Source organism: Petromyzon marinus, chromosome 22, assembly GCF_048934315.1.
Source record: "Petromyzon marinus isolate PM22_M1 ecotype Great Lakes invasive population chromosome 22, UKy_Petmar_22M1.pri1.0, whole genome shotgun sequence".
Taxonomy (NCBI): Eukaryota; Metazoa; Chordata; class Hyperoartia; order Petromyzontiformes; family Petromyzontidae; genus Petromyzon; species Petromyzon marinus.
Genome location: NC_133688.1, coordinates 9,491,789 through 9,518,672, shown reverse-complemented (window position 1 = coordinate 9,518,672; position 26,884 = coordinate 9,491,789). Strand labels below are relative to the sequence as shown.

The following is a 26,884-nucleotide window of genomic DNA, read 5'->3' as shown; positions in this document are numbered from 1 at the left end:
CCAGTCATGATATAATTCACGCTCTCGTGCTCATGCTTATCCAGGACAAGGAAATGGACTGATGATGCCAAAATCCGTGACAACAATTTTCCCAACGGCACGAGTGTATTCGTGTTTGTGCCTCCATGTCCGTCAATAAACTCCGTATGTATTCGTTTCTGCTTGTCTCAAGTGTCTGCATGTCTGTCACTCCACGTGTCTCCATTGCCCTCATCCCCTCCTTGAGAACCCCAATATTGGTATTTTATATAGATATTTACCAGAGACAATACATTTAGTGTTTGTATTATTAATAATGTAGAGCCCTATTTAACACACTGGAGATGTATAATTAGGGAGGAATGTGATGATCAGAGAACCAGGGAGATGGAGTAAAGTCGTGATGATACATGAAGGATGTCAGAGCTTGGTGAATGGAAGTTATGGACTTATGTGGTAAGAAGGCAGACAAATATAGGATTATGAAGCATGCTTAGGAAATGTATTTGAATCTCGTGTAAAATAATCAATATCCAGCTGGTACAGTGGGTTTACTCTAAACACCAAATAAAACATATGATCCTACATTTTAACTGGTTTAGTTCATTAGGGTCTAAGCATCCACAATATTACATGGATTTGGCTCTTATTAAACACAACTCAAGGCCGACAGTTTAATTCTGCACCTTTATCAATGAACAAAAATCAACATCCATAGTCCATTTCACACGATCAATACTAGAACTGAAGCACAAAACTTAAACCTCAGGAATCGCAAGAGTACTGTACCAGTTTGATTTTAAGAGCAATTCAAGTACAGCATTTGTAAATTATTTGAAAAACCGAAGAATATCTCATTCAAATACCTGGTCCAAAGTAAGACAACATTCAAAGCGCCATGACAGATGTCATTCAGCAAGATATCTTAAAAAATATCAACATAGATGAAATAAGAATTTTAAAAACTGATATCTTCATAATCTGCATTTTTATAGTGGAGTAAATGATACATTTACTGTAATTTGCTATGATAATTAGTTGACAATAAAATAACATCTTCTTTGGTTCTTTCGGTAAAGTCACGTAGAATGATAATAAAATAATAAATTGATAAAATAAAATAACACAATAATATTCTCACGACGTTTCGGCCACAACACAAGCGGCCTTCATCAGGTGAAGGGGGCGAGACTGTCTGGTAGGACAGCGCTGTCCTACCAGACAGTCTCGCCCCCTTCACCTGAAAGAACCAAAGAAGATGAATCATTGCAGTCACGAAAGCTTTAAATCGAAATAAAATAACAATTTTCTCTGTTGTTTTGAATCTGTACTGGTGTTCTCACATTTGTCTGCTGACACAGAAATATAAAACATTATTTAATCGTCAATAGAATCATGAACATTTGTATTGGGCCTTTCCAACACTGTTAGAAAGCATCCACAACGAAAGCATTACGCTGTTAGTTTTTTGTACGAGCGCACAGGGCCTCGGCGCACACACTGAAGAATGTTCCTCGTCAACCAATGTTTTAAGTTGCGCAATGTCTCTACTTACCCACAATGGGCGGCATATTGCTACGGCAATGTGTTTTCGTCAACATATGAATGCAGCTCCTATGACTTTCACAAAAATTACCCTTTAGAGTTCACCTTGGCATTTCTGGTTTATTAAAAACCAGCTTAGAGATGCGGTCACCTGCAAACGTGCAGACTGCTACACAAATGCAGTGTGTAATCCCAAAGCCTGCTATCAAAGCCTACTTGCATAAAACACCATCAGCTACATTTACACTCGGTTTGTAATTTAAAGCAGCATCATCGAATGCGCATAGCCCATATGTTTAATGCAACTAGCCACAGCAATTTGCAACTGCCGATGACAGAAGTTACTAAATTAGGACAAATTAAATTGCACATTTGTGCTGTTTCATGCGCAAAATGCCGAGAACTGAGAATATCACTATTCACATGCCCTCCACAAATACTCGCATGCATCTGTTGAGAACCTTAAATCAAAGACCTCAGTAGTGTTGTCCTAGCGCTCTGATATTGCTATTAGCCTCCCAGAACAGCCCGGAAATGTTCTATATAACCTGTGTCAACTCGGCTGAAGACCCTGACGTAACGGAAACCACATGCATGCGTTCCGTGGGCTGCCCAGCGTTAGACACCCCGAGTTTTGTCAGTCTCTGCAGGATGCAGACGTCACAGTGCTGACTTGAGCTGGCTGGCCGCTGCCTTGTCCAGAAGCCACAGCAGCTCCCCGTTACTGGGCTGCACCAGGGCTGCAGGAAGGGGGTGCTCGTCATGGCCCTCCAGTACTTGCTGCAAAGAGACCAAGGGAGAGGCACTTTCAAGCGAGACACCTGCAGAAGAGGCAGTTAAATTTAGCACTGCAGCTAATTTAAAGGCAATATATAAACATGCTTTTTTTTTCTCCAGGAAAACTTCACCAAGCATGAAGACATTTTTAGGAGGTTATGAACAGGCATGTTTGGCAAAAAATAAATTTTAATGAGGGTTTTGAAAGTGAAAGGGAACTGGAGTATCTGGGGACAACTTACGAACATAAGGGAATCACACTCGGAGGCACAATAATCCACATGCTCTACATGACACTCAAAAATCCAAGAACCCACGAACTGTACTGTCACCTCCTGGGCTACTCACAGTTCTGTGGGATTGAGTCACACAAATGCATCCACAAAACCTTGGCTCAAGTGCCGTTACGTTTTGCATCCCATCTATTCACGAGTTAAGTCATCCGTACACTCCCTTTCAAGGTCCTTAAGATCTGCAGACTGCGCCCTTCTGTGCGTACCTCGATCCCGGCTGCCTTCCTGGGGTGAGCGGGCGGCTTGCTGTGTCTGCACCTTTGTTGTGAAATTCTCTACCATTGGGAATTCGTTTAACCGACAATGTGGATACGTTTAAGTCATGTCTAAAAACACATTTTCTTAATTACGTTTATTTTATGTAGCTCTCCTTCTCTCTTGGCCTTTCCTTAACCTCAATCGTACAAGGCACCTTGAGACATTAGTGGCAGGCACCTTAAAAATAAATGTAAATTATGATGCTATTTGTTTGATCGTATTCACTTCTTCATCTCCTCTCCAACCAATCATTACCTCATTCTTGTTTTTGGTACAATATGCCTGATGTTTATTTTGTTAATATTGTTCAAATGTTGTTATTTAAGAACAATTTTTTCCTGCACCTCTGATTACTTTGATGTTGTTCTTGTTCTGATAGCACTATGGATCACCCTTGCAAACTAGCTGGGTAACTGGCTAAATGGGGCTTCGTGTAACAAATAAACATTGATTCATTAAAAGAGCTGGATTACAAGCATGAACCATTGTTAGTCAGTTAAGAAAAAAATAACTTACATGGGAAACTTACCCTTATAAAATACTTATTAGAGCAACTGCATTTAGATTTTTATTTCGTTTAACACACCTCTATCCACAGATTTCTTTTGCGTTCTTATACTACACTGAATTTAAAAGTTAATTGTATGTGCAAAGGCTATCGCAATAAAAATTACCCTGTTTGAATAATGGGGCAGGATTGAAACTCGCATTATTCCCATTGCAAGTCAAGTCACCACCCAGCCAGGCATATATTTATCTGCATATATATAAAATGAATAAAACTACAAATACATTCTAGATTATGTCCGGTACACTAATACACTGTGGTGGCTGCCTCACATTTGCCTCCAAACACCAACATTATCATTAATCATTTATTCAATATTTTATGTGTATTTTCAGGAAAAATGTATTAGATTCAATGCATGAAAACATACAGTGGTCCCTCGGCAAACAGTGACATGGGTTAACGGTTTTTGGGATCATGTTTTGCCTTCAATAGGACCTCATGGTTTCAACTAACGTTACAATTTTGATCAACTGTATGTTTACTTTAGGCACGCGGGGCGCCAATTTCGGCCAATCTGAGTGCTCCTAAGTGGGGCTGAGCCATGCCCTCAGCCAATCACTGACGCCCATTTATGAGCGTTTAGACCTCGACTGAGTTTGTTTACATTATGTTTTCTGTTTTGGCAGTGGAAAAAGCTCTCTCTTCGATTAAGTTGTTTCGGTGAACAGTTTTCATAGAACGTATTAAAAACGTTAACCGAGGGACTACCGTATTGACCAACTTTAACCATGTTCATGTAAGGTCTCAGATTGCCCGATCCACTAAGAACGATGAGCCATGCCGTTGAGAACGCGCTTACCTTGAGTATTGCCGCCTTGCTCTCACCCGTACTGATGAACATCACGCATCTGGCTGCGTTGATCACGGGCAGAGTGAGCGTGATTCTCTCTGGCGGAGGCTTGGGGGAGTCACTGATGGGTGCGACCAGCAGTTTCGTCTCCTATCATTCAGCATGCATGGCAAACCATCAAATCATCAAAGCGAACTTTTAAGATAAATCAAATAGTCTGTTTTCCTATAACACAGTAGTTGTGTTCCTGAAGAACACTGTATTACGTAAAAATCGCGTGACTATAAATAATATAGGATAAAGTCCGCGATAACACGTGAGATGCTAATACAGGCTGAACAAAGAATGAGGCACATGGGCAGCATCTGAAGCATCTAGAAGCATCCAGCAGCATCCCGCTTGGCGTGATGCTACGTCGAGGCAGCCGTACAACCACTTATTCCTACTCGCGCGACATTGTTATGTTAACTCAATCGCGTAATATATCCAATTCGCATCCGCTTGATTAAAAATGTGTTCTTCTTTGGTTCTTTCGGTAAAGTCATATAGAATGAGAATAAAATAATTTAAAAATAATAATAAAAGAAAACAATAACATTCTCACGACGTTTCGGCCACAACACAAGTGACAGAGCTACAATGTTTTATTATTTTTTATTATTTTATTCTCATTCTACGTGACTTTACCGAAAGAACCAAAGAAGATGAATCCTTGCAGTCACGAAAGCTTTAAAAAAAAATGTGTTCCCTAATACATTCATCGCGTTATATCCAATTCGCGTTATGAAAACAACACGCGGTGCAGGAGAACAGACTGTATCTGTATTTAGCAAAGTTCCTGAATCACAACTAATATTTTCCAGCAGGAGGTTGAGTTTATTTATTTTCACAAGTATTTTTGCACGTGGTCAAACAGTGCCTGGAAAACACCCACAACTGACAATCAAGCGCAGCAGAAAGAGGTCTAAAATCACACTCTGTCCCTGGGCTGTTACAGGGACGCTCCCCATAACACATCCTCCCCAGAATACATCTGGTAACCCATTATCATCCGTTGAGACACAGTGATGTTGAAATAATTCCAATGTTTGCCTTGGTTAATAACTGCTACTGACATACATTGATCTGGAAAAACCATTGTTAATTTATATAAAATGCGATTTTTATATTGGTGATGAAAAACAAACCTTGATTTTTTTAAATGAAATATCAGTTGAACTCACAATTGAACACTCATTTTTTTCAGACATACTTTACTGCTTCATTGGGCTCCCTACTAACATGCAGGTAAGCATCTCAGCCACGGTACATTTCTAATCTCTGAATGACCTACTCGCGCTGCCTCCAGTTTGCTGGATTACAGGCGTACACCACGGCATGCAGCTAAGAATTTTTACGTTACGATTTTATAAAACGTTCAGTCTTGTATTGTATTGTGTGGCTCTGTAATACTGCGGTGCGCGCTATATATTTCAATCCCCAGGCGCGTAAGGGAAATAAATACTGTACATGACCTGCCTAATCTGGCTGGTGATATTGCAATGGTTTCTGTAGCATAATGTGGACAACACTGCCATTATGTATATATGTTGAACTTTTGCCACCCGAATAAAATATATTGGCAATACATTGTTCACAGTGTGTAATATTTCTATGAAAATAAAACTAACCACTCCATTCCAGATAAGACACAATGTGAAAATTCCAAAGTTGTAGAGCCAAGGCTTAAAATGCCACTTCATTTAAAGTATTTGAAAACGAAGACATAAAAAAAGTTTCATTTTCTCAGGTTTAGACATCAATACCTTATGGAATTTAATCACGTCATTGCTAAATACATGAAGCGAACAAAAGGTAAGAGTGCTACTTCATATATCCTTCTGAATGGGTAACAAAATACCATGAAACAGCATGCATGGAGTATGCTGGTATCATGGCAGGACATCATAAATGCAAAGAAAATAATGGCTGTGTGTAGAGATCTATGCAAAAGAAATATCAACTCCCATGCCAAAATATTTCATTGGGTTAAATGCAGGATTGTAGTTTTTGTGAATTAAGGGAAAAATTAGTTCAGCGTTTTGTACATTCATAGCAAGAAGTTATCTACAGGTAACTTGTTGCTTCTCCACCACAAGGCTAGTTGAACACAGAATATGGAAATACAAATCAACATCAAATTGATTTACAAACATAGCCTACACCTCTCTGTATGTGTAGGTGTGCAAACGTTTACCTGCAAAAGAGGGTGTGAAGGAAAGAGGGAGCAAGTGTGCCCATCCGGTCCCATCCCGAGCACGAGTAAATCAAAAACTGGAATATCTTCTCCTGGGAAAACCTAAAACACAAGAGTACAGTCCACTGTACCGACAATATGCGACATTGACATCTTCAAAAGCTTCCATAAAATATGCAATACAAAATACCGCACCATTATTAGAGCGTTATTGCTCAGACTTGTGATTGTGATTGGCACAACCCGAAGAAAGAAGCGGCTCATTTTAAAAAAAAATTGCAAGTACTCGATATACAAATTAAACAGAAGGATGTTACTCCAAATTCAAGGTTGCTCGTTTCACACCTCCTGGTTTTATGCATTTTCCTGTTAAAATAAAGCCACTTTGATTTGGTTGTTCAATGGAGTTGAGACATGCATCACAGTAAAACAAATGGCCACAGTAGAGAAGATGAGATACTGAAGAACTTTAACACATGAACATATGTGAAAACGATCTTTATAGCTCATCGGATACCTCCAGTATAAATAACTGTTCTGGTTCTGAACAGATTAGAATGCCATTTTCAGCATATGACTTTACACTAAAAGTAACCAATGGAGACAATGTGATCTAAGAAATCTGAGGATTCACTTTTCTTTTGCATATTGAGTGACAGCATATTATACAGTTACATGAACAGACAATACTATAGAGGATTTCAATTGTGATCTCATGTGGACTTAAATCTCCCCTGCATCCCCAGAATGGAGCTCAAAGTCCATGGGTGATTTCTATTTAAAGCTTTCGTGACTGCAAGGATTCATCTTCTTTGGTTCTTTCGGTAAAGTCACGTAGAATGAGAATAAAATAAGACAATAAAATTCTCACTGTCGTCCCGACAGTTCTGTTTTCACCTGATGAAGGCTACTTGTGTTGTGGCCGAAACGTCGTGAGAATTTTATTGTCTTATTTTATTTTATTATTTTATTCTCATTCTACGTGACTTTACCGAAAGAACCAAAGAAGATGAATCCATGGGTGATGTCTGGGCCTTCGCTTCCGTGTGATCTGGATTGTGGAACTCTGCCGAAGACTGTCAGGGAATCCGGTTCCATTGGGATCTTCAAGTCCCTCTACCTAAAAAACATTTCTATTTCAAAAATAATTTCCTATTTTAAGTCAGAGCCACTTCTTACCCAACCCCACCCCCATTACCCCTGATGTAAAGCACTGTGAGATTGCATGTATGGACGTCTAGATTATATTGTACAGATGCATTGGGTTATACTATTAAATATTGTACAGACGCATTGGGTTATTGCACAAATGGAAAATTATAAACTATACAATGTGTGACTGTGGTCATCCAGAACAGGCCATGCAGCATATAACGATGCAATGCCCGAACCACAAATACAAAGGAGACATCACAGCAATACACTCCGCTGCTCCTGATGCCGTTGTCTGGCTTGACCACATGAATGTGAGATTGTAGTTGTGGCTCTGCACCAACATCAGCCACACGAAGAAGAAGAAGATTGCTCCAGGCACTCCCTTAAACTCGCAGTGTTAAGCAGGGCAGCAGCACAGCTCAAAAACGAATCTCTGCAATGATCGACAAATGTGCTTCTGCTCCTCGGCCAAGTCACCTCCCCGTTGAACAATAAAACATTTCTTGTTAAACTACAGTACGCAAAGTGGTGGATGAGTGGTGCAAAGTGTGGGTTAAATATAATTGAACTAAACCTTTTATTTCACCAGGAATTGCCCACTCAGCTATATAGCTTTTTGTCAGAAGCGACCTGGCCACAAATGATAGCTCAACAAAGTGGCATCCGAATAATCTAAACGCGTGATTCTAAATGTGGAGGGGAAAAAACGGAGGACCCGGATAAAAGATCAATGGGAGAACACGCAAACCTCAAATATACAGCAGGCGTCAGGGTTGGGATCAAACCCACAACCTGCATACCAGGCGAGGTAGCTAACATCTCACCCAATAAAAACTTTTAATGGGAGATTTATGGGTGGGGGTTTGTAATTCTTGGGTGAAATACAAATACCCACATCCATCTAAACACATTTGACCAGTATGGGAATTACTTGATGGTGCACTAACTTTAGTGCCTAAGCACAATTAACACTGTGCTTGTCAAACATTGCCTTAAACATCGCCGAGATGTTTTGTTCTTTTCAGGCAGTATTGTTGACGAGTTTTTGTTGACAAATATGGAAGAGTGCATTCAATGTCCCATGAAGAAGGGATGCCGTGAACTTGCAGTGCTATCAGGCACAACATGTACCAGCCATACATATCTGACCACATTTTGTTTAGCAGATGCAAAGCTCTGCAAAGTTACAAACAGCTGCTTGACCGTGTTAAGCCATCACGTGGTGCGGTCTCACCTCTCTCATCCTGCGCTCGTAATCTTGGGCTGCTTCCTCCACAGACAGCGAAGGGTTAATTGCTACTACGTGGGACTCTGGCAGGGGGACTTTTCCCAGTAAACTGGCCTGAAAGAAAAGGCAGAGAGAACAGACATTGGATTAACCCCGTTCTGGAAATTAGTGCTCACCACACAACTATTCATCGCATTTTTATAAATGTATCCGTAGGATTATCATGCACGGAAATGCCTTGCACTCTAGTGCGAGTGCCTTACGCCGATAATCCCAACTTCAAGCCCACACCTCCGATTAGCGCGGGTGGTTACGCACGGTGCGAAAAAAGTTCAACGTACATGTACATATATACAAGCCAGCTGGCAGGTTGGCCGGCCAGCGTTCGGGAAAATTACTCCCCCCCCCCCCCACCGTGTCTCATGCACACGATGACTGCATCTCAGCGTGATCCACCAACCCCGCCTCCAAGAACAGACAAGCGGCAGTAAAAGCCTGATCAAAGCAAATGCCTGACCTTTCACAAGCACTGGTGCGGCTCTTATCTCCGGCGGCAAAACTCTGTGCCCGCGGTGGATACTCCACATGTCGATGGCGAGGACCGGCACATCCCAAGCTAGCCAGGTGGCCTGCGTGCGTGCGTGGTGCGATCCCCGCCCACGGCTAACACCGGTGACGATTATCTGAACCGGTCCTGGGCCTCCCCTAGGTCGACTCGGCCTCCAACGAGGAGTACCTGGTGCGGTGTGTAGTTAAACATCGCCAACTCGGGAGACAAAGGCGGTCGGGCGTGGCTGTTTGTCCACCGCCACCACACTCTCGCGTGCCGCTACTCGCGAGCAAGCACTTGCTCCAACAGTCTGGCCTATACAAGGCGTGCGTGTGTGGATCTTTGTCGGTCTATCGGTGGCACCTTGTACTGGCCGTACGTGCGTGTGGATCTTTGTCGGTCTATCGGTAGCACCTTGTACTGGCCGTACACGTGCGTGCGTGGATCTTTGTCGGTCTATCGGTAGCACCTTGTACTGGCCGTACGTGCGTGTGGATCTTTGTCGGTCTATCGGTGGCACCTTGTACTGGCCGTACACGTGCGTGCGTGGATCTTTGTCGGTCTATCGGTGGCACCTTGTACTGGCCGTACACGTGCGTGCGTGGATCTTTGTCGGTCTATCGGTGGCACCTTGTACTGGCCGTACGTGCTGTCGGGGTGGTGGTGCGGCACGAGCCTCTCGTCGCAGAACAGCAGCCGCGTGCGCGCCCAGGGCAGGCCGGGCAGGCCGGGCAGCTCTCGGCCGAGCGCGGCGACGACGCTGCCCCCGGAGAGCGCGGCACGGAACTCCCCGCGCTCCGCCCCGGCGCGCACCGCCAGCTCCAGGATGCGACGCGCGGCCCACGCCGCCAACTCGCCGGGCCCCGGGAAGACGCGGACCTGCCGGCTGGCGGGAGACATCGCAGAGGGCAGGCGGGGGGGGGGGGAGGACGAAGGAGGGAGAGGGGAGAGATGGAGAGAGAGAGATGGAGAGAGAGAGGCGAAGAGGAGAGGCGAGAGATGGAGAGAGGCGGGAGGTGTGAGTGAGGCGAGCGCGGAGGATTGGAGGCGAGGTTGGGCGGGGTGCGACACGATGGGGGAGGAGAGCGGGCGGCTGGGCGCCCCCTGCTGCTGCTGCTACACGCGCGTGGATCCACGCAGCTCCACGTGCAAGTGGGATGATGATGATGGTGGTGATGATGATGGGTGGTTGTGGCACGTGGGGAGCGGTTAGTGCGCCGCGCTGCGAACACGGCGGCCCGAGTTCGACCAGTGACGATTATCTGCACCGGTTCTGCCCCCCTCGCCCCCCTAGGTCGACTCAGCCTCAAACAAGTGCCTGGTGCGCGTTTGTGTCTAAACATCTTCACTTGGGAAACAAAATCAGAGCGGGCGTGGTGCCCCCTACCCTGCCCCTCTCGTGTGCCGTACCGACACTTCATAGGTGCTCGCTAACAGCACTTGCCCCCACACTCTTTGACGGGTTATCGGAAGGAAGTCCCAAACAGGCGCAGAGGCGCATCTGAGAGCGCGCGACTCGCTCACCGCTGCCGATGGTTCGCCAAAAGCCGCCGCTGTGAGGATGAACGGAGTTTGCATGCTCGGGGTTTATGCTCCTTCACGAGATCAGCAAGGTAGTTGTGGTTCATTAGTGGCAAGCACTTTGTGTGTAATGAGCGCGAACTTTTAATGTGTTCGTTATACTCGGGGTGGCGAGGGGTGTACTGCAGAGCCCTCGCTTGTCCCCGTGACCTCCCCGTGACCCTACCGGCCAGCAGCGGTGACCCCACCACCACCACCACGCCACCCTCGCCTGCCACCACTAGCCACTGCACGGACGGACATTTGAATGTGTACGCGACACAATAATGACGGTAACGCTATGGGTGCGATTTCAACATCCACGTTTGAATTTTCTACCGCACGTAATTTTATATTGAGATGTGTCATGGATAATTGGCATTCCTTTTGTCAATCCACTGCTGGATGAAGCCCTCCCAAAACCGTATCGCTCATTGAGTTGTGTGGCCATACCTCACCACGCTGGTCAATGCGAGTTGGTAAATAGAGAGGTGCCAGACACCGGTTCTGATATCACTCGCCACTGATGTTAGCCGTGGCCGGGAATCTAGCTGAGGTCTCCGGGTTCAAACTTCAGCGTGCTAACCACTTCGCCACCGCTCCACCCAAACGTGCAATGTACATTAACAGAGTACTGTACTGTATATATATCAATTGAATATTGTAATGTAAGTAGGTTTGCTATCAAATACAATGCTGGAAACATTATTTGTGCACGTGCACTGTCTTCCACGTCGACTTTCATTCGTCGCGTTATTAGTGTTTTTAAAATTAATAATTAAAGCAAAAGTGCACCTTTAAAATACTAGACATGTAGAGATGCAACCTCCGAAGTTGGTGAGCTTTCAACATCACTTTCAAAGATATGAGCTCTTAAAACACGCGCGCGTGGTGAATTCCAATCAATCCTATCAACTCCCACTTCGCACTCTGCAACAGCAAGTGTACTCAACACGTGCTGTGCGGTGTTTGCTAATGTCACGAGTACTGGCAGTGACCCTTCTCCATAGCACAGCAAACTATAACGAAGGGCCCTTGTTCGAAACGCCGGCTATTATATATACTTTTCCTCTGTTAAGGCAAACGGATACCTGTCAACCCCTTAGTGCCTATCTTATTACAGACCAATTCAGACCTCATTGGTCACCCCGTGTCCCCTATACATCTCAACGTTCATCCTACAAAGTCCCATCACAAGGGACAAACACTAATAGACAAATAAATGTTTGCCCGAATGAAATGTCTGTACGCCGTATGGACCTGAAAACTAAATTTCCCCACACGAGAATACGGCTAAAACGTATAGGTTGACAGGTGTGTAAACGTGTGATTGATGAATGTCTGGAGGTATTTTTTAAACGTATAGGTTGACAGGTGTGTAAACGTGTGATTGATGAATGTCTGGAGGTATTTTTTAAACGTACAGGTTGACAGGTGTGTAAACGTGTGATTGTTGAATGTCTGGAGGTATTTAAAAAATATATAAAATTTGTCCACCAACGCAGCAGCATCACCAATTGTATGCTCTGAACTTCTTTCGCACCGTACGTATCCAACCGTGCTAATCGGAGGTGCGCCACTGGTGTTGGCCGTGAATTTCGCTTTAAACACCAGGCGGGCAGCAGTGTCGGTGTCTCCTATAATCCCGTCGAATGCGGCCATTGGCGGCGGTTGCCAGCTGATCGAACGTTCAGTTTCCACTCGGCGTTTCAGCTGCCGGGGTCGGCCAACCCGACCCGGATAGGGAAACGCCGTGACCACGACTCTCGCGTTCGGCTCCCCCCCACCACCTCCCGAGCGCCGTGCGCTTGCAAAGCGATGGGAAGACGACAGCGCCACCAAACAACGCCTAAAGCTGACGACAATTCAACCGACTCGGAATTCCAAGCTCGCCTGCTCCAGCAAAAGCGGTCACTGTTAAAGCATGCCGTCAGTTCAAATCCGGGGCATATGCCACGACACGAACTTGTCTCGGCGAGGGATACGGGAAGGGCTGAAGAGACGCTGTGCCAGGCACGTGAGTGGTTTTTGGGAACTCGTTCTGGACTCACTGGGTGCGCGTGAGCTCCTGCACGCACAACAGCAGCAGCAGAGTTGGGAAGAAGCCGCCGAATGATGCTGTCCTCATCACGGCCAATGCTGGCAACTGGAAAAAACCCGCGGCGTTCAAACAAAAAAAAACTCCCCTCCACACCAACAGGGGGCAGAGCAGACATCGCGGGTCAATGCATGCACTCACAGAAGGCCACGTGGTTGATAATGGTGTAAATACTGTAATATTTGTACATACATATGGAGAGATAGCTATGTGAATTAGGCCTATTTCCGACTTGTTGATATTGTTACCACATTTCTGGGAGACTCAGCGGCACACTTTTATAAAGCCACGCCGACTCAGTGACTAGTCCAGTCCACACACTGGACCTGTTTCATCCTTCTGGGTCTCATCAGCAGAGTTAGACTTGTTAAACAAATGCTGCTGGATTGAAGTTTTTTGGCAAGAGCATATGTTTCTGCACCACTGCCAATGCAGCAGTAGCACCGACTAATGCCAGTACGTGTAAACAATTATGTTGTGCTCTTTGATCATTGTTGTGATACTGCAAGGCATTATCATGGCTCTTCCTCGCAAAATTATGGATTTAAATTAGGGTTCAAATATGGTAAAGATTACGACTCGCTCAGCCACTAACACAGGGGTGGGTGAGCCGCACGCGACTCTTTGTGGTGGCTCTTGAAATATTTACGGTATATTTTTTACCGAATTCTAAAAAAATTGCTCCTCTTATTTTTGTTGCCGAACCCCCTGAACTAAGACGACTAATTTGTGTCGCACCGTTGAGTTAAGCCCTTTAGTTCAGCACACGGTAAATATTGAGCTGTTTGTGGGTCTGCCCGTTGCCGGTACGAAGGGCATTGCGTATCCCATGTAAACACGTGTAGGGTTAGCACAAATAACTAGAGAGCAGAGACTCTTAGGCACCCTTCTTTGTCGCCGTATGGCTGATGTTGATGTAGAGCAAATTGGTTCTTAACATTTACTGCAGCCTTGCACCACCCCTTTGGTTCTTAATTGTAAAAGAAAAGTATAATATTAATAAACACATAGGTTTGATGAAACACAGTAGTTGTACTTACGTGGCAGTGCTTAATTTGTGTTTCGATTATTTACTTTCTAAACAAATCTGCCATGTCTGTTCCCCCCCCCCCCAGAAAGGGCACCTCGCACCACCCTCAGGAGGTGCGTGCACCCCAGGTTAAGAACCACTGATTTAGAGCGACAACTTTAAGTTGAAGCGATTCAGCCAGATTATTTGGTCAGGAGTAGTGCATCACCGTGATGATGCCTCCATTTGTGTTTATGAATCGGGTATTGAGTCGTTAAATGTTCAATGATCGCTTCTGGGTGTCCACAGTCGACACCGGACAGTTTTAAATATTCCATTCATCCATTAAACTATAAACTAGAACATTAAGTACTGTTTACACATTTGCCATGGTAGTCAATCAGATAGGAGCCCATTGAGATAATTGTAAAAAAACAATAATCAAATCAACTGAAGCATTCTTTAACAGTCTCGAAATGGCTTGGAATCACATACAGTTCATCAAGTGCTTTAGTTCTATCTGTAACCCCGTTGAAAAAGAGGCAATATTTGCCGTGTCTCAAAGGGTGTATTTAATTTCGTAGTTAAACAAAAAAGAGCTCGCCACGATCTGCCTTAAGCCGGACTGTTTCGTGACGTTATTTATTAAGGACCACCGACTCGTATTCACGTGCATTGCGGCTCTTGAAATCATTTTTTTGCCGATGTTTGTTCAAATGGCTCTAATTATTTAGATTGCCGGCCGCCCGGTCTAAGCACAGTGGGTGAAGAAGGCGTCCTCGAAACCGCCGTCACTTCACCCGCGTTCTTCAGCCGAGATTCACTGCGTTCATCTCCGCTACGGTGCCCGTTTCCTGAGCCACATTCATTCGTCAGCCCTCACTTTCCCTCGGCCGTTCGTCCTCCTTCACGCCCTCTGCGATCTCATTAGACGCCTTTTTTTAAACACTCGTATTCCATAGTTTCGCTTGCGCATTCACCCATTCACTCACTCGCTCCAACCCACCACCCCTACTGTCAAGAGACGCGTAGCGCTCTCCTCGACAAGAAAACCCAGAACAACAACAACAACAGCTTACACAACAACAACCGCTGGCGGGACCAATCAAGGCAAGCGTTAATTAGGTTAGCCGCAGAGCCGAGGAGAAGATGGCAAGGGCCGCCCCACGCAGACGGCATGAACACATTCCAGCCGAAGAGATGATGGTACGGGTTGCTGTGAATTGTGATGAGCAGTTGTGCACTCCTGTCACCTCTACACGTGATGGTTGTGTGTGTGTGTGACGTCTCGCTGGGATTCTCGTGCGTGCTGCGAGTCGTGTGATGTCGTAAAATCATTCGTTTGGCACGTGAACGTCAACAATGTGGCTATAGAGTAATTGTGGATGTGCCTATAGATTTATTGTGGATGTGCCTATAGGTTAATTGTGGATGTGCCTATGCTGCCCCCATGTTCATATGTTGTACCATGTAAGGTCGACACATTTGTCACCTAGGGATGCACCGATCTCGTCACATGTGGGAAGTTAAGGAAAGGCTTTTTAACACGTAGGCTTTCGCGACCAATGTCATCCATAATAGAGTTTGTTTTGGGTGAGAAAGGGCAAGTTTAAAGGGCTCGCATAATGCACATGCATAATGTACCTTGCCTCAGCAATACCCCCCCCCCCCCCCACGTGGCGCAAGAGCGCAGAAGCGTGGCCAACACATCTACGCCTCCTCTATATAAGGAACGAAACAGGTGGACTTCTCCACAAATCTGGCTGTCGCCTGATGAAGCTGGTTGTAATTACTGGCGAAACGTCGTACTCAGTTTGTAAATGTTGTGGCTTGGCTCTCCAACACACCGGTGTGCTCTACTAGTGACGAATTGGCCACGTTCTGTTTACGTGACAGCCCTTACTAGTTGGCTGTGGCGGGTGGTGGCGGGTTTTAACGACACATTTATATATTTAGCCGATCTTACCCCAAAAAACCTCTATTATGAAGTAAAGCCTTGTTATGCAAGTGTTATTCCAAGGCGATTAAAACAACAACAGCTGGTTGTACAGTGTCCTTGACACGCGTTTTAACACTTGATTGTTACAGCAATGTCAAATCTAATCACTGGTTATTGACTATGCAACAACAAAAAAACAGTCGAGCTGGTGTTGATAGTGCTGTGTCTGCCAAGCCGCGCGATCTGAACCGCTGATTCACTCCATACAGATGTTCGTCCAGTTTGGCGTGCTCTGAATCAGTTGGGTTGGACTCGGAATTTGTGTTTCAACCCCTGCGAATTCTGATGCGTCAGCTGGCAGGGAAAAGGAGGCCTTTCTACAGTAACAGCGTGACCTTTGGGTTACTCAGGCGTTTCAACCATTAAATAATTTGCATGATAGTACCAATAAAAAAGAAAATACTTTTCCATCACAGTATTTTCAAGTATGTATGTTATTTGACATTTTCTCTTTGACAATTACCTTGTATCTTGTTTGCAGATGAGGAATTTTAATGTACAGTACATACAATATAGGAGAATTGTTCTGGAAGAGTTTTAATTTGTCCCATTTTCCAACAATACAATGTTTTTACAAATTACTGAGGAGACTTCAGTAAAACTCACTCTTGAGTGAGATGACAATACGAATATAGACAACTAGAGATAGGAAGGTGTCGGAACCAATCTAGAAAACAGAGACGTGGAGATGGTGTGTTGACAAGAGACAGTGAGACCTAGAGATGAAACGCGTCGAAAATATATAAATATATAAACGCAGAGAAATGCAACATTGATGTTTGGGATGAGAGACAAGCGGTGCGGACAGTATAGCTGTGTCGTGAGATGAGAGAGATGTAAGCTGGATATGTTGTTCATAGCAGATGGTGAGAGAGCATGAATGTAGATATACTGTACTCTGCAGATATTTAGTGCACGCCTCTTGTTCCAATAAAATCTGGTGCCCGTGAGCTTCTTGTGACCCTAAGCGTTTGCTTATTTTGTTCATGCTTAGTTCTATCACTGCAGCATTACAAGTGTAGTGACACAGTGCCGACTGCTGTCCAGCAGCGGCAACTGCGGTGGACAGTTAGCACACACGCCATTGAGCAGATACACGGATGTGCCGGCAGGGCGGAGGAACTGGGGCAAGCGTCACGGAAGACCTCATCGGGAAGCCCCGGGAACCTGCTAGTCGGTTCGAGAAGGGAGGCGTGGCCAGGGCGGAGCCAGGCCGCGGCGAGGAGGATAAAAGCAGCGGAGAGCGAGAGCTCCGGGCTGCCGGTTCTGGGAGTGGACTCGTCTCGTCGTCGCTGTCATCTTCGCCGCCTTTGTCGCTGCCGCATTCACTCGATAACTGCGTAAATATGTAAATGTGTCGTTAAAACCCGCTACCACCCGACACAGCCAACCAGTAAGGGTTGTCACGTAAACAGAACGTGCCAATTCGTCACGTACAGCACTAATCGGTGTGTTGGAGAGCCAAGCCACAACATTTACAATCTGAGTACGACGTTATGCCAGTAATTTCAACTAGCTTCATCAGGCGACAGCCAGATTTGTGGAGAAGTCTTCCTGTTTCGTTCCTTATACCAAGGCCGTAATTATAATATATATTGGGGAGGACATATCCCCCCCAATATTCAAATATGCTCAAAATGTCCCCCCCAATATATTGCTATAAAAAAAATTATATGCTATGTAAATAAAACAACAATTTGCTAAACCTTGGCCACAATATCTGGACTTGTCTTCATATAAATCAATGCATAGATTTCTGTTCATATGACTGTGGTTATGGTTGTTCTTTCTTAATCCCTAATCTCTGCCATTACATACAATGAAACAAGAAATGGTAAAAAAAGTAAAAATAGAGCAATCTAATACAATATACACTATTAGACATTATTGTCAAAAATAAAGAAAAAGTCCATCCCATGTGTTAGTGATTTTTTTTATATTTTAGGCAGGAAATGAGTTTTCAAATTTAGATATTTTTCTGGGTTGGGACCCCCAAACACCCTGGAAGATTTGGTCCCCCCCCAATGTTGATCCCATGGCTACGGCCTTGCCTTATACAGAGGTGTAGATGTGTTGACCACGCAGTTGCGCTCTTGCACAATGTGCACAATGTTTTGTTGTTGTGCAATCTAGATACAGAATTGGTCATTCGATCTCCCATTTAAACATTGGGAAATGTCTACATTTCCTCTCTGTCCACAGAACAGTATAAATCGGTTACACAAACAGTCAATTGGCTGGTCGTGTGTGGTGAGGTAAAGTGTGGGTACTCCCAACTCTGCCAAGACGTCTGGCCTGTGTGGAAAATTGGCCAATTACCCTCTAGAGGGACAAGTAATTGCAGGCCTGCACCTTTATCTTATTTTACCATTCGTCGCACGTAACATGTGATTGCTGTGCCACTTCCACTGTCAGTTACAGCGATCATATACAGTATGTACATTGCATCGCTGCGTCAACATTCTACATTCATTGTGCTACTGCAGAAGATGGCGAATAGTGGCATACTGGACATCTGTGAAAAACAGCTTCATAGCTCATCGGATTCCTCCAGGATGAATATTGATTCTGATTTTACACTTCACTGGTTTTGAGATGTGTTTTTTGTGTAAGGTAAAGTGTGATTTGTGCTGTACCGGGGGTATACTCTGCAAGACTCTGATGAAGGGACCTCTGGAAATGCACGTTTTTTTCAGTACAGTACAGTACTGTACTTAATTGACAGGGGGAAGTGGCACGATTTTCAAGATGAAATTTCGACATCCATTATTCATCAGCACATTTGTAGATTTTCCAAGGAAACCACTTCAATGTGAGCAGGGCTTAATTTAGGTATCTTGCCCCTGGGACGCCTGAGCAGAAAAAGGGCTCCTTCCACGATCTCCTCACCTTCCCTTGTGCATAACATAGATACACTGTACACACAAGCGCCCCAATCCCTCACAGCCCGGACACACTCCAAAAGCATAAACAACAAACGACAGTTCCCACATTTTTATAAAGATCGGAATGTGTTTCAAGTTCATCCACCGCACTGCATTGCACTTTATACGCTTTTATCATCATAATTTGCTCAAGTCTTCATTGAGCCGCGTTTAAAAATGTTATCACAGAATCCTATAAATACTCTCAACATTGCGGTTTTAACGTACACATAGTATGCAGCAGTAAGGTAGACTATAATGGGAATCGAGTTTTTATTTCTCGGACGAGCTCGGTCAGCTTGAATGGCGAGTGTGTGGTGCCGCCGCAGCGGAGCCGCTCCGTCGGGGCCGTGCCCACCGCCGTGACGCCGCCACCGGGGAGCGACGACGCCGACGCTGCGCGCCCCTCGCCGCCCCCCACATGAATGCACGCACACCCCACGTAGAGCCCGGGGAGAGGTCACTGGTCGGCGGGTTTTCCTCCAGAAGCCCTAATGGGATCAAGCTTCATGGTTTCCTACGGCCGGAGAATTGGGCGACCTACCCCCGTGGATGACGTGCACCGCGGCGCCGTGACCTGGGATTGTAATTGCATGGTCACGGCAGGAGCTGTTGAGCCACCGCGGATGGAAACACGCACACGCAACGCGGGTCAGTGGACTGGTAGCGGGAAGAGCGGAAAGCAGACGTCGAGGGGACCACTGCGGTGACGTCACCAGAGCTAGGATCCGAATATCAAAAGAGCGGGAAAATCCGGACCCCTGATTGGACGGGAGGCCAGGGGGGCGGGGAAGCGCGTTGCCCTTTGATGTGAGCGAGGACGATAAAAGAGGGTGATTCAGGCAGTAAAGGGAGAGTCCTTCAAGGCATCGAGATCAGCGAGGTGTTGGAGCCAGCCGTCCGAGTCGTCCGTGTGACGAGGTTCAACGCAGCCAGGCCCAATTCCCCATGGAGACGACTCACAGCATTGCCCTTCCACAGCTTCTGGCGCATCAGATTGGGAGTAAGCGTAAGTAAGAGAGAGGTGAGTTTGGGCTAATTAATCAGAGGGTAGAAAGTGGAGCGACACGCAGGATAAATTGAGTCCAGGATCCCCGAGGGATAGGCTACTTAGTGTCTGCTGACCCACACAAACACGCGTAGTTTAGCGGGTTATTCGCGGGGAATAAAATCGCCAGTAGAGGATAAACTGTGTCGTGTGGTCTTTGTGAGTGTGAAGAGGAGGGTGGAGTGGCTTGTGTTCACGTACACGCGCGGCTGTTTAAACGGCCTTTAAATCGGGGTGGAGTGACTCCCTCCAATCAGTGGCGCGCGCACGGTGGATGCCCCCTGACTTCTGACCCCCGCCTCGAGTCCCGTGCGTGGGCGCTCGGTGCGACCGCGGAGTCACGCGTCGGCACGCTGTACCCTTTTGTTTACGCACGAGACGGGGTTTTACTTCGCGGGCGTGCTCACCGCAGCACGTCCGCCACTGAGCCCACGTAGCGCGTCGTAAGAGTAAAACGGTCGGTCCCACCAATTGGATCATGAATACACGGGCAGCAACAAAGTCGGGGGTACAGGGGGGCGAGGAATTGGGGGGCGGTAGACCGAACCCAACAGAGCAGTCGGGGAGCAGTAGCATGATCGTGACGGAGGAGACGGGGGACAGCGGCCCCAACAAGTGCACGAGTCACGATAAAGCTCTGCTTAAAAGCTTTCACCTTCCAATAAAACCCAACACATTCGTCACTAACACTGCCGAAATGAGACGTAGTATTACGTAGTAGTAATAGGTGACGTTTAGGGCAATGGCTCTTCTTTACAAGAGAGGGTCTTCAAATTTGCCACTTTCCTCTTTGCGGCCGAACATAAATTCCCGGCCCCTGTTCTAATCTAATCTTAAGACTTGTCGCTCCTCTTCTGCCTTGGCTATACTTTATCTCTTCCATAGAATATAGACAATAAGTACTTTACTGTGTATGCATGAATCGATATATATTTTTTTCCCCAGAAGTTAACGTTACACGATGCGCATGTCACACATTTTTTGTACAGGCATCTTGATATGCAGTTGTATAATTAGACTCTGAATAAATACAATCTAATTGTATTTCAATTAAAAGGTGTGCTCTCCAAAAGAGTATTCTACACAAAATGGTAACTCATACCTGTCAACCCCTTATCAGTGCCTTACCTTATTACAGACCAATTCAGACCTTATTGGTCACCCCGTGCCATAAAAAAACATCTCAACGTTCATCCTACAAAGTCCCATCACAAGGGAGAGACACAAACAAACAGACAAATAAATGTTTGCCCGTATTGAAACGGCTGTACCCCGTATGGACCTGAAAACTCAACTTTCCTGTACAAGAATACGGCTAAACCTTCTGGGTTGACAGCTATGGTTACTCAAGATTGCTCATATAACCCATACACGCTGTCTCTTTTATATTATTCACTCCTCTGTCCTGGCTCACTGTCAGTGCTCCACGTGGCTCTGAGGTGTGAGTGATGTGCTTGCTTACGCGTTTTGGAGGAAGGCACGGGGTCTAAAGTAGCCGCCATCAGCCCGAAGCCAATCACGACACAGCGATGTCAATCCAACACAGCTTTTCTGGAATCTCTGCACGCTGTTTCGCTGTAGGCGTGCAATTTTCCAGCATGCACTTGTCACTGAAGGGTGCAATCACACGCACGATTGATCTGCTATACTCACACCTGCATGCTTATGTTTAAAAAAAAAAATTTGCCAGGTAAGGCCCACTGAGCCATATAGCTCCTTTTCAGAAGCGACCTGGTCACAAATGTTCAGCGAAGTGGCTTAACAGGTGGACATTTATTAAAGCCAAATACTCTAAATGTGGAGGGAAAAACCTGAGAACCCGGAGAAAAATCCACCCGACCACGGGGAGAGAGACATGCAAACTCCAAATATACAGGCGTCAGGGTCGGGATAGAACCCACGACCTCCTGTATTACAAGCGAGGGAGTTAACATCTCGCCGCAGCGTAGCTTTATGGGCAACTTGCAGCATCGTGTGTGCAAGTTGTCCGTACAGCTGTGCATTGCTACACATCCATTAAGTCATGAACCCGGCCACAGCTAAGATCAGCGGTGAGTGACAGCTGATCCTAGTTGACCACTTTACACCAACTCATACTGGACCATTGTGGTGACGTAAGATGAAGCTACCCCCATGACCAGCATGGCATGAGGAAGCCTTCATCCATTAATGGATTGACAAAAGTTAGGTTCTTATTTAATCCTAACCCTGGGATGAATTGCAGAGGTTTGTCCTCTATATACGTATCTAGGTGGGTTTGGTGTCATTTATTGAAGATGCGTGCAGGAGAGAATCGACAACTTTGCATCGTTAGAAAGTCAGCGATTGCCACCATAAATCAAAGTGCTGTTTGTGGCATACAGGAGGGAAGTGGGCCACCGATAAGCATGCTCTACGGTAGTAGCATACGAGCCTGCATCTTGTTTTATATATAAAATATCTACAAACTCTTTTTTTGTGTTGTTTATAAAGTAATAGAGTTAAAATATCGCGGAACTTTTCATTGTGCGATGAGCACAATCACACGGTAATGGAATTGGCTAAAAATGCCTCTGCAGGGGGGGGGGGGTGGTTGGGGTAGAGAAATTAGCAAGTCAATGAGAGAGTTGTGTGGAAATCCTCCCCGTAGCGGCCGGAGGAGAGACAATGGACCTATAAACAAACAAGCCGGGCAACATTTATAGAGAGAAATAGGAAGTTTGAGAAAACAAACTTAGTCAAATTGGGAAGTGTAATGCAATGCAACACAGAGAGTCGGTTAACACACAGTTAACGCGTAGCCTGGTTGATTACGTTCTACTAAAGATTGCTAAATTAGAAGTTAAGTGTGAGTTGCGTGGAAATCCTCCCCGTATAAGTGGTTTAAACTAGATTTGAAGCTTTCGTGACTGCAGGAATTACTCTTTGGTTCTTCGGTAAAGTCTTCCCCCCTCTCTCTCTGCCCCCTCTCTCTCTATTTAAGACCTCGACACAGAGGCGTTGTCTCTCTGTGTGTGTCTCTTGTGTGTCTGTCTCTCTCTCTGCTTGTGTGTCTGTCTATGTCTCCGTGTCTGTGTTTTGTCTCTCTCCCTCAAATGTATCAATCTTTGAAAGAACGTAATCAACCAGGTAGGGTGTTGACTGTTGTGTTAGCCGACTCTCTGTGTTGTATTGCATTACATTTCCAAGTTTACTAGGTTTGTCTTCTCATTCATTCTTACCTGATGACGGTTGCTTGTGTTGCAATTAAAACGTCGTATCCTATTATTTAATTTATTTTCTTTCTACGTGACTTTACCGAAAGAACCAAAGAGCTTCAAATCAAATTTTATACACACATTCTTTAGTAAAAAATGCTTCACTTGCTTGTGCCATAACATTTGAGAACGTACACAACTGCATATGTATAAACAATGTCAGCACCAACTTAAAACATTGCATTCATCCTTGAGTAACGTAAAGTTGGCAACACATCTGAAGATATGTACACTGTGTGTGGAGTAGATCTTTTTTCAACGTTCATGGTTAGGGTGCTGCGGTGGTGAGATGTTTTCTCCGTCGCCTGGTATGCAGGAGATTGGTCGGTTTGATCCTGACGCCTGCTGTATATTTGGAGTTTGCATGTTCTCCCCGTAGTTGCGTCGAATTTTCTCTGGTTTTTCCTGCAATGTTTAGAATCAACATGCGTTTAAGAGTATACGGCTGCTATAAATTTCCACGTGATAAGTTACTTCATTGAGCTGTCATTTGTGACCAGGTCACTTCTGAAAAAGAGCTAACCACTCAGTGGGCTTTATCTGGTAAAAAATAGTTTGGTTTCATAACAATGTCGCGATATCCTATAGCCAGGACAGCCTCACTGAGTCTCAACACTTTTTTTCAGGGCACTCCTACATAAGGATGGAGGAACAATTCCAAGAAGTGAGTTTCAATAATTTTTATTGTGCTTGTTTACCCAGGAAAGCCTCACTGAGTCTCAAGAATTGTTAACTTTGTTGCAGTTGGGGCGATGTTGCTATTTTGTGTAATCCCAATTTAATATTACGATTTAAAGCTTTCGTGACTGCAGGGATTCATCTTTCCATTCTACGTAACTTTACTGAAAGAAGCAAGAAGACCCAATTTAATAATTTGCAGATTATGTTTTATCATTGGAATGTTGACCAATACCAGTTATATTCTTGGTTCTTTCGGTAAAGTCACGTAGAAGGGAAATAATAAAATAAATAAATAGAAATTATCACGACGTTTCGGCCACAACGCAAGCAGCCATCCTCAGGTGAAGAACAGAGCTGTCGGAAAGACCGCGTTCTGATGAACACTGCTAAGCTTAGCAGCACATTTTAAGCTGGGTGGGAGGAGGAGAGCGCCTTGACAAAGGAGTTTACATATCAACAGAGGAATTTAGCATATTGATGACAAATACAGATATGGGATTAGTCACTCCTTATGGAATGTGTAGGCGGTGGGGGGTCTGAAAGTCATATTATGCTAGTGTATTATGTAGGATTAGCAGTAATAAAGGGAGGGAAATTGTAATAATAAAGAACTGCAACAGCCCAAACCACCGCGTATCAAGCTAGAGCATTATGTGGAAAACAAAAAAGGGAGTTTCTAAAGAACTACACATACCCTTCAACCATACAATGAACAGATGTGAAAAACTAAATATAAACTACATCAATATACTCATGTACTCAATATACTCTCCAATAAGCTGAGTTGTTAACATTTAGTAACTGGGTATACACTACACTATATAATGACTACCATATTGTAAACTGATAAAAAAAAAACTAAAATATAAACTACATCAATATAATCAATAAACTCAATATACTCTCCAATAAGCGAGCTACTAACAATAAGTCATTATACATAACACTACTATGTCGAAAAAAGTGGCGGCTTTTTCTTTAACGTTAGCACCATGGAAAGCGGCGAGCGTTGTTCAGACGGACGAGTCCATCTATGCTCGGAACGGAGGAGGGGGGGGGGAGAGAGAAACAACCACGGTGCGCTACTCTGTCCTGTGTGCTGCGTTACAACTATGCTATGAACTAGACTATTATACATTACAATATTATACCTTCCAATCTCAACTACACTGTATAATATCGTATACACAGCCCAATGTAAGCTCTAACATTATGCATTATATTGATATGCCTCCAACTAAACTTTATTCTACATCACACGACGATGCACCATACTATACACTGCCATAGACAAACCCCAACATCAATTATACACTGCGTTACTATACACTACCCTATACCTTAGACTATACATTGTAATATTACACTATGTATTATTCTAGAAACCCTACTGTATACCACACTGCTGTATATTCACTATACAATTACGACACCATATTATCTTATACATTCTATTAAACATTACACTATTATACTATTTATTATTATACAATCTACTATACACCAAACCATTGACGGTCGCGTGAAAGGTACTAAGAGGAAGCAAAGAAATATGCCAGTGGGAGAGTGGTAGCAGGAAACTTGCAGCAGAGCAAAGACTCCGATCCGTGAAGAGAATAGAAAAGCTATATAGTCAATGCCAGCGAATGGAATGTGGTCTGAAAGTCAACGCAAACGTGAACACAATCAATCAAGACCCGAAATGGTTTATCACGTCCTTCCAATAATTGCTGAGCCAGAATCCACCTTCTCGGTTGAAATTGTCTCTGTGTTTGTATATGTGGATGGCCTCATAAATGAATCTCTCATGGTAGCCAGATGCCTTGCAGAGAACCTCAGTCTTGGAGAAGTCAAAGTCATGTGAGCCCACTGAATTATAACAATGATCTGCCACGGCTGAGGTGTTGGTCCTACCGTGTTTCAGGTCTGCTTTATGTTCACGGATACGGTCCGAGACATGTCGTTTGGTTTCTCCAATGTAACTGCTACCACAGAGGCAACTTAGTTTGTAGATGCCAGGTTACTGTATGTCTGGAATCACATATTTTACAGACGGGACCAGATCACGGATTTTATGTACTGTGTTGAATCGGACCTGGATCTTGTGTTTATTCAGGATTTTGGAGATCTTTTTTGTGACCCCTGCAATGTAGGTGATGGTTTTGAATGGCTCCTCAAGATGGTCCTTCTTCATGGTTGGAGTGATGGCTTTGCGGATTGTGTAGTTGGAGTAACCATTAGCCTTGAGAGCTTGGTGTACGTGCTTGAGTTCACTGGCAATGTGTTCCTGGTCGGAGATGCATTGGGCTCTATGGTGTAGAGTCTTGATGAGGAAATTCTTCTGGGATGGATGGTGGTGGGAATCCGGTTTTAGGTAAGCATCTGTATGGGTAGCTTTCCTGTAGATAGAGTGGCTCATTGAACCATCAGGTCTATTTTTTATAAGGACATCCAAAAAGGGTAGGTTGCCATCTTTTTCGACTTCCATGGTGAATCTGATGGCTGGGTGTATGGAATTGATGTGGTCGAAGAATTGGTCTAGGGCAGGCCGGTCATGTGGCCAGATGACAAAAGTGTCATCCCTGTACCTCTTCCATAAGGTCGGGCGGAGAGTGGCAGTCTGGATGGCGTTAGTCTCAAATTTCTCCATGAAAACGTTGGCTACAACCGGAGATAGGGAGAGCCCATTGGGGTGCCCTCAGTTTGTTTGTAGAAAGTTCCATTCCAGGTGAAGTATGTATTGGTTAAGCAGTGTCTCACCAGGGGGGGTACCTCAGTATTCAGTCCTAGATGAACCAAGTCTTTAATGATTGCGATGGTGTCAGGTACAGGAACTTTGGTGAATAAGGAAACCACATCAAAACTGACAAGCAGGTCATCTGGGGACAGGAATATACCCTTGATTGTCGATACCAGGTGATTAGAGTTTAGTGCCGCAGAGGTGGTT

The 26,884-nt window shown here is 44.8% G+C and overlaps 1 protein-coding gene and 1 long non-coding RNA gene across 3 annotated transcripts; one reads left to right on the top strand and one right to left on the bottom strand.

The window, feature by feature from the left end:
• Positions 1-652: 652 nt before the first annotated feature.
• PGLS (6-phosphogluconolactonase) lies at positions 653-13,106 on the bottom strand. 2 transcript variants are annotated; one of them, XM_076068705.1, is made up of 6 exons: positions 12,994-13,106; positions 10,013-10,268; positions 8,839-8,946; positions 6,450-6,551; positions 4,223-4,363; positions 653-2,304 (listed from the first exon to the last, which is right to left on the bottom strand). In XM_076068705.1, exons 1-6 carry the CDS (start codon positions 13,068-13,070, stop codon positions 2,185-2,187), a joined length of 804 nt encoding a protein of 267 aa, XP_075924820.1. In that variant the 5' UTR covers positions 13,071-13,106; the 3' UTR covers positions 653-2,184. The 2 variants fall into 2 exon arrangements, with proteins under 2 accessions (XP_075924820.1, XP_075924819.1); XM_076068704.1 differs by lacking the exon at positions 12,994-13,106 and adding an exon at positions 12,486-12,619.
• LOC142925632 (uncharacterized) lies at positions 13,086-18,632 on the top strand. The gene is made up of 2 exons (XR_012942571.1): positions 13,086-15,255; positions 17,161-18,632. It is a non-coding gene; the product is annotated as an uncharacterized LOC142925632 (long non-coding RNA).
• The last annotated feature ends 8,252 nt before the right edge of the window (positions 18,633-26,884 follow it).